This window comes from Sander lucioperca, chromosome 5 (genome assembly GCF_008315115.2).
Source record: "Sander lucioperca isolate FBNREF2018 chromosome 5, SLUC_FBN_1.2, whole genome shotgun sequence".
NCBI classification, from domain to species: Eukaryota; Metazoa; Chordata; class Actinopteri; order Perciformes; family Percidae; genus Sander; species Sander lucioperca.
The window spans coordinates 33,961,154-33,974,061 of record NC_050177.1 but is presented as its reverse complement, the minus strand read 5'-3'; the positions used below and the strand labels follow the sequence as shown (position 1 = coordinate 33,974,061).

The window sequence follows — 12,908 nt, the reverse complement described above, 5'->3', positions numbered from 1 at the left end:
ACAATGGATTTCGGTTATGCTGTGACCATTTCATATTAGGGCTTTGACTTTTGCCCAAAAATCATATTCGAAGTTCGTTTGTTTATGAATATTAATATTTGAATATATTCGAATATTTATTAATAATATTTTGACCATTAAATGCCTTCAGTAAGGCTTATATTGGTATCAAACTTCGTATATGTTCTGTCCACCAGGGGGCAGTGTATCAGTCAGTAGGCGTGCAATGATGTTGTTAGAAGAAAAACACACTGCCACCACGAAAGTGGAGGCACATAAATCGAGAAGGGTCCAGCTGCGGCTTGCGGCCGCTCACGCCACGCCACGCCCCATTTGAGTTATTGAGAATTGGCTACATTCAAAAGTTAAAGCTTCTTTTACTAACATTGTGTTGTATATATCATTTCTTCCTCTTCTCTTTAGTCTGTTCTGCCAGAGCACAATGATCCTCAGTTGGTACCGACCTGTGATTCACAGTACAAGTGTCCCCTTTGTGAAAAGAAGGGAGACTTGTGTAAGCTGGTCCCTCATTTACAGGGCCACAAGCCAAACACAGTTAAACATGCAGGTATTTTTTTTTGAAAAACATACAATGTGATATTAAATATCTCATGTTTTATTGAAATAACTGACTGCAAATTTTGGTATCGCCTCATAACTGTGGTGAACAGTGAATGAAATTTAAGACCTACACATTAAAGTACAGCAAAATGCAGTGTCACAATAGTAGTTGTAAAGTTAATAAATGTATTCAAATTGAATAAAAGCAACACAGAGTAATATAATAATAGTAAAAATAATAATGTGGTCTGGCATATCTGGCTTCATTATTATTGCTACATGACATTTCACAACATCATTACTGCATTGTCAGATGTATTTTAAACATCAGAAGAAACAGAACTGATTACTTTGTATGTACACCCTGACACATGCTCCCCAGGACATTTACTTTGTCATTGAACTTTTAACAAATAGCTCTGAGCATCTGAAAAAGGAAAATTAGATTTATGTAACAAATAAATAATACAATTACTATTCTTTTTTATGTAACAAAGGGGTGTGAAAAAATAATTTAATATGTACTTGCTGCATTTATTTACTCTCTTTTTCTCTTTTAGTGCTTCAATCTAGAGAGAGCCTTCTACTCAAATGTACTCTATTGCGACCAGCCCAGGAAAAGGAGAACACACACAGACAGTAGTTGCATTACCAGGACCTACCCATGCAACAAACACAGCTGCTGTCACCCACCTTTTTGTGTCCTCCAATAAGCTGGGACTTTGCTGTGACCCTAGAGACACCCTGAGCTATGTGTGCACCAAACGTTGTGTCAATCCATCCAGTAGATTTTGAAATATTTGGATAAGTGAAAACTTTAAGAGAGACGGGAATTCCTGAGAGAAGAACAGGTTCATCTTCTCAGACCAGAGGTCAACCCGAAGAGAGATGGTGAAAAAGATTGTTCATTGATCATCAGGGTACCAAAAACTCTAAAATACGTACATAAGGTTGTTCGGAACACAACAATTACTCTCACAAAATAAGGAGGGTTTGATGGAGAACAGATGAATAAGATGAAGAAAAACTACAAGAAGGCAAATCCCTACCCAGCCCCATTCATGTCAATCTAACATGTCCTCTCATGTATTTACATCCACATCTTCATGGTTGACTCAATGTTCAGCACTTTTAGTGCAGGAATGTTCTTGTTTCAAACCAGCGGGGGTCTTTCTGTGTTCAGCAGCATGTGTTTGCATGTGGTTGTGTTTACTTACAGTACAGTCACGATCTCTCCCATGTCCGTGTGGGTTTCCTTCCTTCCTCCCACAGTCCAGACATGTTGAACAGGTGAAACATTGAATCTAAACAGTCTGTAGCTGTGAAGCCTATCCGGCTTCACTTCTCTTCTCCTAAATAGTGTTATAGCTCATTAGTATATAAGTCAAAACGTTATCACAATATAATTATATTATGTTTATTACTGTGATTTCACCAATGCATAATCATCAGAATCAGAGGATTTGGTCCTTCCCCTTCATTTATTTATTATCCTAGTTGTGCACAACATATTATCTTGTGCAAAACAAGAATAGACAGGTACAGGTACGGATTTACCTACAGTATGTACCTTTGGAGCCTAATAATTACAGTAAACTAACCAATTATTATCATCTCCAGGAGCCTGGTTGACTGAAACGTTTTTACAGCAGAATGAGAATAAACCCAAAGTTATATTATTTAGTCCAAAGCATAAAACCTATCTGCTTTATTTTGTCTTGTCAAGTAGTTTTAATCAGGCAGTCCTGCCTTATTTCCTGACTCTTAACAATTTTCTGTGTTTGACCTAGAGAAAGTTAACAGGCTCTGTCTATTGACTCTCTATTGATTGATATTCTTTCTAACTTCACCTTAAAAAAACACTCTTACTTGTTGGCTTTTAACTGTGCCAAACATGTTCTTCTAAGCCTTACTGTAAGTAATCTGCTGTTTGTGACATACATACCATATGTTTTGATTTTGTTTTTGAATAAAATGTTATTAGCAACAAATTATCTCATTCAAGTCAATTTTATTTATAGTATAAAATAACAAGAGTTATCTTAAGACACTTTACAGATAGAGTAGGTCTAGACCACATTCTATAATTTACAAAGACCAACAATTCCAGTAATTCCCCCAAGAGCAAGCATTTAGTGCGACAGTAGCGAGGAAAAACTCCCTTAACTAAGGCATTGTCCCCTGTTTCTTTCCCATTGCCAAATAATCCTGTTATTTCCTTCCTCCTGTCACCAATATCTTATTCTTCCTCCACTTCTGATCCCACATCTTTAAAACAAAGTCAAATGCATACATTTCCAAGCATCTATGCAGTGGTGAGAGGGATTGAAATTATACTACGGATATAGATTTTTTTTTAAATACATATTTGAAGTTTTGTTGTTTGTATTATAAATTAGCAAATAAAAAAAACTAATCCAATACAACATGAACTGATGATTGTTGTTTGCAGTTCAATGTATTATGTATTAGCAAATTTAAAAAACGAATCCAATACAATATGAACTGACATTCTACAGTTCCACCCCAAACTGGCTTTTATTTTGAAGGCGAAGAAAATAAGGGGCGTGGCGTGAGCGGGGGCGTGGCGTGAGCGGACGCAAGCCGCAGCTGGACCATATTGCATAAATCACCATGGAGATTTATTCTGTGCAGCTAGCCTGCTCCCGAACAGGCTAACGCCAGGATTTATTTAATCCTGGAGCCTTTTCTGATCACCCAGCAGTGGTTTTACCCTATTGTTATCAGCCTGGATTAAAATACAACAGGTGCATATTGCTGTTCCTCTAAGTACTGTTATTATTTAAAGTTGTGACCATCATTTTATTTTAATAATTATTCATGTGACAGTCATCGTTACTATTATATTGCTGTATGCAGACTGCTGTTCATATCGTTGTTAGAAGTTTGATGAATCGCAGTTGTTGAGATAATTAGAAAAGGCTGATAAAATTTCAAATGTGTTTTAAATGAAATCTGTTACTAAGGGCAATACATACAATGCTGTACATTTCTATAGTTGACCAATGCACCTTGAATTATTTTAGTTGATTCATTTTTTTTTTTATTCTTTAACAATAAGGATCATGTTTGTTCCTCTTCCATGTGCATTGTATTTGGCATTCTTAGCACATCATTTGTGTTGTCCAGTAAACTGGGACTATAATTGGGGAGGATTGTACAATTTAAAGAACATATCCTAATTGTACAATCTTCCCAAATTATAGTCTTAGTTCAATGGACTAGTAACTATCTAGTGATGTAGGCTACTGTACATTCATGTTACAACAGGGGAGAGGACACCCCAATGGTTTTTGACCTTATATTTAGCTGGGGGGGGGGTAACTTCCATAAAACCATTCATGTTTACAGTGTGCATGGAATTTATCACTTAATTATCTTTATAGTTTCTAGATTTTAGAGTCACATTTCTTCAGTGTCTTTATTTTTCTATGTTCATATATACAAGGGAGCAAGGCATATAATATGTAGAGAAGGAAACTCGTCCTCTATAAAAAATAAAAAATAAAAAAACACGAGAAAAAGCGTGGCAGATAATAGCGGACAGCCTGAATGATATCTAAAAATATACATGTATGAACTACTGCTCTTAACTGAAACCATTCAATGAGTCCCTTGTCATTTGCAAAAACGAACAGTTGTACACTTTGCATTAAAAGCAAGCAGTGGAAGATAATATGACTTAGGAAATTTATATTTTAGCCCATGAGAGAGTCGAGGGAGGAACAGAGTGAAAGAGATATTTACGCATCATATTCTAGCGTTGTAGAAAATTGATCTTCATGGTAAATTTCCTGAGTAACATTATCTTCTGCTTACTTTTAAGGAAAAGAGTACAACTGTTAATTTGTGCAAATGATTAGTAGCCTAATCCTTGAATGGTATGATTATGACGGTTTCAGTTCAGAGCAGTGGTCAGTTAATGTATACTTTTAGGCTACTTACGCATTCAGTCGGTCTGTGATCGTCTGCTACGCTTTCTCTGTTTCATTACAGCGGCTGTGTTTCTTTTCTTTTATACAAATAATGTGTTTCACGTTATCATACTTCCACAATAAGCTGCTGCTCACTCTGTATAAAGTATGTACAATGTGTATTCTCCATTTTGGCATCAGTAAATCTGTGATCACTCTGTATAAAGTATGTACAATGTGTATTCTCCATTTTGGCATCAGTAAATCTGTGAGGAAAGCTGTGGACGCGCATCTATCTGAATTACTTCAGCCTGGCTCAACCTAGTCGCTCCTCCTCAGCCTGGCTTGGCCTTCGTGAAACGCACCTAGCCAGGATGCACAGATTAGACTAGGTCAAGCCTCGCTTTATCAGTTATCCTGGATTTATAAATTCTGCTTTTTTGAAATAGGCCCCAGGTGAAGGAATCTAACATCAACAAAGAACTTGAAAATGACGATCCAGCAACTCCACCATGAGAGAGTAAGAATTGTAAGAAACACATTCAATCTCTTGAGTTGGAATGCCAAGCTCTGATAAATGAATATGTTGTTAAAAGAGAAAATGAATACAACTGCACTGAATGAGAATAGAATACATCCCAAAACTCTGCTGCCCGTCTCCTCACCCACACCCATTCCCGTGATCACATCACTCCCGTTCATCAGAACCTCCACTGGCTCCCTGTTTCCCAACGCATCCAGTTTACAGTCCTCCTCCTCACCCACAAAGCCCTCCATAACCAGGCTCCTTCCTCACAGACCTGCTCCACCGCCACAATCCCCCCCATAACCTCCTCTCCCCACCACTCAGAACCACGCACCATACCTGGGGTGACAGAGCTTTCACCATTGCAGCCCCCTCCCTCTGGAACTCCCTACCCATACACATCTGTGACTGTACTGACTCATCAAAACACACCTCTTAAGATTAGCTTTCCACATACAATAGTCTTATATTTCTCACCTGATAGTTACTGATTTTATTGTTTTTAATTATAATTATAATAATAATTTTAATAATATGCTTGTTTTATGGTTGGTTTTATTGCTGTTTTTATTGTGCTATATGTGCTGTTTTTACTCTAAAGTGTCTGAGTACCATGTAAAGCGCTATGTAAATAAAATGTATTATTATTATTATTATTAGATGAGTCTACAAAACAATGATAAAAAGGTTAATATCCTCACTGGTTTACAAACATATTCACTACTAATGACAGTGTTCATTTTGTAGCTCCCTATCTCAAATGTAAGTCCACCCTAACATTATTTCAGCAGTACATGCTGGCTTTAATTAAGATGAGAATTAATTTGTCTTTTTATTTTTTTTTTTATTTTGGCGTTGATTTGACCACTGTTTCAAAGCTTTTCAAACACTGTATTGACGTAATGTATTGCAGATTGGTGCCGATGTGCAACATGCTGTGTGTGCGTATAGTGAAATACTGTGGACTGTTGGTGCAGTGTTGGTGAATGTAAGATGCCTAAACCAAGGAGGATTAATTGTTGTAGGGCGATAATGACTATTAGGCAATAATGACAACAAATAAGTGTTACAGTAGTTGTATTTATTTAATAGCATTTCTTTTTTTATCATATCACCCCTTGATTTCTTTTCTTCTGCTGTTACAGTTCCCTATCATGTCACCAAATGTACAACGTTTAGTCTTCTCCCGCTTGTCTTGTCTATTTTTTTCAAAATAAAGATTGTGGGCCAACTCCTTTTCTAATCCTCTCACGACTAATTCTTTCTTTTTGGTGAATTGATCACTTTTGTGCAGCTACGACATATCCACTGTTTAGGAATTCTTTCAATGCGAAGGCAAGTTTGGTGAAAATACACTTGAAACTTTGAACTGAACAAAAACCTGACACACAGACCAACATGTTCCATACTCCTGCCTCACTGCAGTAGCTTTTATGGAAGCAATCCATTTACTTCTTCTCTCGGGATCTTTAGCTAGGAATCTCATAAAATGCTATCCATTATCTTTTTTCCGATGGTTCTGGCATCCCGGCGCACAGCAGCTATCCACCATGCTGAATCAAAGCGTTTATTGAAATAGGCAGCAAATGATTTCCCCTTGGGGATCAATAAAGTATCTATCTATCTAGCTAACTAGCTAGCTAGCTATATATCTACAATAGGTGCAACTAGCTAGTAACATAGCTAGCTAGCTAACTCTGGCTCAGCTCCGATGGGTGTTTTGTTATTGACTGGTGCATGCTGGGATTGCGTGACGTCAACTGCCGGAACTCTTGCTAGCTAACGTTAGCTCTTGCTAACGACAGAGGGAAACAACATAAAGCAACGACAGAGGGAAACGACACATAGCAACAACACAAAGCAACGAAGCAAGAGAGAGAAGACGACACATCGTAACGACAGAGGGAAACGACACATAGTAACGACACATAGCAACGACACATAGCAACGACGCATAGCAACGACGCATAGCAACGACACATAGCAACGACGCATAGCAACGACAGAGTGAAACAACACATAGTCATGACACATGCAGCATTGACACAGCAAGACGACAGTCAAATGACAAGGACAGACGACAGGAGTAAGTTGAGTTGACACAGACAAAAGTTGAGTCATAGACAGTTAATAAGACACATAGACATGGAAGACGACACGTAGCATAGACAGACAGACATAGACATAGACATTGACAGTAAGCATAGGCATAGACATTGACAAATAGACATAGAATGTAAGCATGTCGACTTAATTTTGGCACAATCGGAACCCCATACTTTTTTCCCTATTTAATTTAATTCCTTACAAAAATGTATTGTGAATTCTCTAATCTTAAATTTAGTAAATTCCCACCTACCAATATAACCTTCAATTGAATCATCCTTTTCATTATCTCTTATCTTATGATTTCCATAACTTTAATGCAATAATCCTCATTTTGTAACATCTTAGAATTAAACTTCCAATATCCTTTGTTTCTGGTTTCCCTCACTGTGGGTTTCAAAACAAGATCTATGAAACAATGATCAGATAGTGGCACTTTAGAAATTTGAGTTTGTTTAACAAATGTCAAAAAGTTATCGCTTACCAACCAGTAATCAATCCTAGATTTACTTTCTCCATTAGGCTTAAACCATGAAAAGGTTTTAACCCCAAGATTAAGGATTCTCCATGCATCAATCAAATTGTTGTCTGTTTTAAAACTTTCTACAATGTCATTATGCTTTGCTTTCCATAATCTAGGAGGCAACCTATCATCCCATTCATCTGGAGCCATATTCCAGTCACCTCCTGCTAAGATGTAATCGGTAGGGTACAGTGAACTGGGAAAGTCTTTGGGATGAGAGACCAAAGTCAGTTGCCCTTGAATTTAACCTATGAATTGCAGATATCTGCAATAAATATCCAGTCTAGCTGTTAAAACAGCCACACAACTTGTTCTTTAAGTATTTAAAGATATCTTAAATGTAGTTTTGACTAGTAGGCTACAATTAAAGTTGTAAATATCATATGATTTCTACTAGTAAGAATGTTATTGTGGAAATCTTTAATTACCATTCTAACTAGTGAGAATATAATTTTGACTAGGAAAAATGCTATAATGCATATCTAAAATGTAATTACAGATAGGAGTGTGGTTCGATTAAATGTTTAAACAGCTTGCCCTATATATGTGTCCTGTTTGAGCATGTGTATTGTAACAACAGTAAAGTGTAAACATTGAAATTCCCTATTGAGGGATTATTGATTAATCATCTCCCAGGACCTGAAGTGGGAGCTCAACATCACCTCCCTCATTAAAAAAGCCGAGCAGAGGATGTGCTTCCATCGGCAGCTGAAGAAGTTCAACCTGTCAAAGACAATGATGGTGCACTTCTACACTGCCATCATTGAGTCCATCCTCAGCTGCTCCATCACCAGCTGGTACAAAACAGTTTCATCCCCTCTGCAGTCAGCCTTATGAACAAGGCCCCGGACCCCCACTGACATTAACTCTTAACACCACCCACCCCTAGTCACCACACTTTGCATTAACCTACATCCTGGACGGCACCTGGCCGTTGCACATAGGCCTAGCCTACTATAGGCCTATATTTTTTTTGCACATGCTCAATCCATTCAGCCTCTTTTTTTCTTATTTTAAACAGATATTTTGTATATATGTGGTTTGAATGTATTGTTTATTTCATATTCATGTTCAATATGTTTGTTTGTTTATGTATGCACCAACCACTGTTGCGTTGACTTACCATGGCAATAAACCCTTTTTCTGATTTTGAATTTCTGATTCTGATAAAGTGCTTCTTTCTTCTTCCATTTATAAAATAAATAAATAAATAAAGCGTTTCTATTATAAAAATAAACTTTTGTGAATGTGAAATTTTGCCAAGATAATAAAAATACAAAAATGTATGTATTACAGACGTCATAAAAACGTGGGCGGGTTTCTGACTGACTAATCATTTAACGTCACCGCGTCACCTCTACGTGCGGCCCCAACCTATGCTGGGAAAGTGTTTCCGCCAAGATGGTTGTCGGTGCCTTCCCTATCGCCAAGCTCCTCTATCTCGGAGTGAGGCAGATGAGCAAACCTATAGCGAACCGAATAAAAGCAGGAGCCCGGAGAAGCGAGTTCTTTAAGACTTACATTTGTGGGCCACCGGCACAGAGTGAGTAACCGAGCTAACGGCTACCAATGACCGCTAGTTGCTGTGTCAGACACCCAGACGAGGGATAAAGCGAGGGCTGCTAGAACCAATTAGATTGTAGTTGTCAAGATCTCTTACCCAATACTTTCCATGGGTTTATCTGGTTGACCAATAGCAGCCAGGCAAGCTTAATGAGGGCGGGCCTTCTGTGTCATTGAACAGGTTGTATGAAAGCATTTGCTTTGCTGTCAGTACAAACAGCACTCTGAATGGCTTTTGCCTCACTTTCTGTTCAGAATATGGAAACATTTTTGACAAGCCACTGTGTTCTGTTGTTTAGACACATTTGACAGTTAAGTCGTACTAAAAGCTGCCAAAATACTAACTGTACACTGTAATTTATACTGTAACGTTAGCAAAACTCTCAAAAGCAGTTGTAAAAAACTAAGAAGCCTATAGCTAGCTCTAACTATACTATAACATGTATACTGTTAACACAAAATAAAACGAAGAGAAACTAAACAAGGAGAGCAATTCTTTCCTATATTAGACTCTGGTGTGAAGCTATACAATACTGTATATTATGGTATATGTTACTACCTTTCACCTTATACTATATCTCATAGCCCATATTATAATTTTTATACTATGCTAATACTGATTTTTACTCTACTATCAACTGTACCTTGTCATTTTTGTCTCCAATGCTGTTGTATAGTTCTTTTTTTTTTTTTTTATGCTTATTTTTGTTGTTACATACCTCTTACCTAAGTTATCTACTCATTTGTAATGCTATCCTTATGCTGCTGCAACAACCAAATTCCCCTGCTTGGGATCAATAAAGGTTTGTCTTATCTTGTGTTAGTTCACAGCTGGTGGTGGTTGTTAAAGGCTTGGCCTCTGGTACAGACTGCAAAATGTTCACTGACGTATTTAAATTAGCGCCACCAAACTGTGCTTTTGAGGATTAGTGTGCTCTAAGCTCCCTACAAAGTCAAGTGTACATCACAAACTGTAAAAAAAACTTAAAAAATACGCATGTGTGTGCATATGTCAACGCATGCATCTCTTTGCATTCCCACATGTATTTCTAACTGTTCACTTTGAAATCATTTGAAGCATAGTGTGAAATACAGCCAGATATCATATTGAATGTCTAACTGGAACTGTGCACTGTTTGTTCTGTGTTATCACAGTTTACCACTGGATTGAGATGAGAACAAAGATGCGGATCATGGGCTTCCGTGGCTCCGTCATTAAGCCACTGAATGAGGACACGGCTGCAGAGCTGGGTGCAGAGTTGCTGGGAGAGGCAGTCATCTTCCTCATTGGTGGGGGATGTATGGTGCTGGAGTACAGCAGGCAGGCTGCTAACTCTCGCCGCAAAGAAGAGGAGCAGAACGAGACCATCACAAGCCTACAGACTCAACTAGCAGAACTAACATTAACCACAGAGACTCTAGATGCTCAGCTGAGGGAGATCAACAGGCAACTGCTGTCCTTTCCTGTTCCCACTAAAAAGTGATAACATTGGTTCTTTGCTAAATGACATGACCCTGTATGTTGGTCTGTGTGAACAAGAACAAGAGTGCAACAACATAGTACTGCCATATGTACAGCTTGATTAAGACCATGCTTCATACACCATCCACAGCCAATTGAGTTGGGTGTAAAAGGTGGAGATATAGCATATCAGCTGTGGATTTGAGTGCTATTATTAGCTCATGATTTGAGCAACTAGTTGTAAAGGGGGATTGCTATGATATTCATAGTGTATTTCTGTGGTTGATTTTGCATGTTCATTATAAAGATGGCTGTATATAAAGATTTACAATAAAAGGCAAAGGCTTCCTTAAAGGTAATATATTTTATAACAGCACAACAGCATATTGCATTATCTTTATATTTAAGAGTTCCCTATTATCTGATGTTCATGCTTCATGTCATGCCCTGATTGTGAGTGACTGGATTATATAATAATATTGCAACATTTTGTGCACTTGACTGAAGGCCACAATAACAACAAATTAACACATTATTGAATCATTTTAAGAGTGTCTTCCCCTACAGTTTCATGGACATGTCATGTTGTATTTAAACACTGTAAATCACTTTTATGGTTCCTGTAAATTGGATGTGATGACAACTGTAAAAGGATGGTGTCAAATAAAATGGTTTGCTGTCAATATCACTTTACAAAGTCACTTTACACACAAGCAGTGGTGGAGGAAGAATTCAGATCCCTCCCTTAAGTTAACATACTAATATGCACAGTAAAAATCATCTGTTACAAGTAAAGGTGCAGAAAAAGTTACCGTTTATAAGTATTAAAAAATAAAAGTACTCAATGCAGAAAAATGTCTCCTGTGACCACCAATATATATATAATATCATCATATAATGTACTGTAAATAGTTCAGGAGTAGCTAATTGTGTGACTATTTTGTAGCTGAATGCAACTAATGATTATTTTCCTTATGAACTAATCTACTGAATATTTTCTCCATTAATCGATAGCTTATTTGGTTTGTAGAAATTCTGAAAATAGTAAGAAGTGTAGTCATAATTTCCCAGAGCCCAAAGTGACACCTTCACAATGCTTGTTTTGTCCAATAAATAATCCAAACCTCAAAATAATAAAAGATTATTAAAAGGAAAATCAGCAGATCCTCACATTTGAGATGTTTGAACCATCATTTCATTTTTTCATGAAACTTTTATCAAAACACTTAAAATAGTTGTCATTCATTTTCTATTAATCGACTAATAGTTTCAGTTGCACTTGTAAAAATCTGAATTTGTAAAGTAACTAAAGCTGTCACATAATTATAGTGGAGTAAAAAATACAATATCTTCCCTCTGTATTGGAGTAGAAGTAGAAAGTGGAGTACAATACCTCGAATTTGTACTACAGTACTTGAGTAAACCTTACTTTTAATGGATAACTTTTCACCAATGCACACACGTTTAGAAAATATAAACTTGACTGAAAATTGCTGCACTGTACTGATACTATAGGGCAGGCTATATTACCAGTATGTTATATAGTTGCACTATACTATATGTCATAGCCTACTATTGTTATTCTATATTATATACAGTATAATGTAGAAGAAAAAAACGGATCTGTCCGATGTGTTGTTTATATGATATAGAAAAAAAGTTCAATTTTGTTTTCTACTGTTCTTTTTATTGTGAACAGGGTAATGCCTTGTTTAGTAAGATAAAAACAGATATTGATTTTGTAAATATGGATGATACTGAAATACTGAGATGGCTGTTCACATGTGAAACATATAAAATGTTATCTTGAGATAGCCTGGGAGAAGAGAAAAAAAAGCTCTTTACCGAGATGATTTGTAGATATCTGTTTGTACATACTGTTTTGGTTTTTTATTTAATATTTTTTCATTTAAAAAAAAAAAAATCTGTTATTTGTGTATCTCCCCACATGATTTGTATATGCGAGACCAGATGGCTGTAAAATAGTGGTGTCTTGTAATCCCATATGGGATGGGCCAAATGTTTGGCTTGGCACGGAAATAAAATTAACAATATCACTACACTTCACTTTATACCATGAATCATATCCTTTACTATATCATAACGCACTCTTTCATTATATTCTATTATATTAATGCAAACACAAAGTACCACTATCATGTCTATTGTCATGTCTCCAAATACTCGTATACTTTCTATTTTCTTTATATACTTTTTTTTTTAGTTTATGTA

At 36.8% G+C, this 12,908-nt stretch overlaps 1 protein-coding gene across 1 annotated transcript; it reads left to right on the top strand.

Moving 5' to 3' along the window:
• The first annotated feature begins 8,982 nt into the window (after positions 1-8,982).
• Positions 8,983-11,359, top strand: opa3 (outer mitochondrial membrane lipid metabolism regulator OPA3). The gene is made up of 2 exons (XM_031285388.2): positions 8,983-9,194; positions 10,370-11,359. The coding sequence occupies exons 1-2, from the start codon at positions 9,053-9,055 to the stop codon at positions 10,696-10,698; spliced, it is 471 nt and encodes a 156-aa protein (XP_031141248.1). The 5' UTR covers positions 8,983-9,052; the 3' UTR covers positions 10,699-11,359.
• The last annotated feature ends 1,549 nt before the right edge of the window (positions 11,360-12,908 follow it).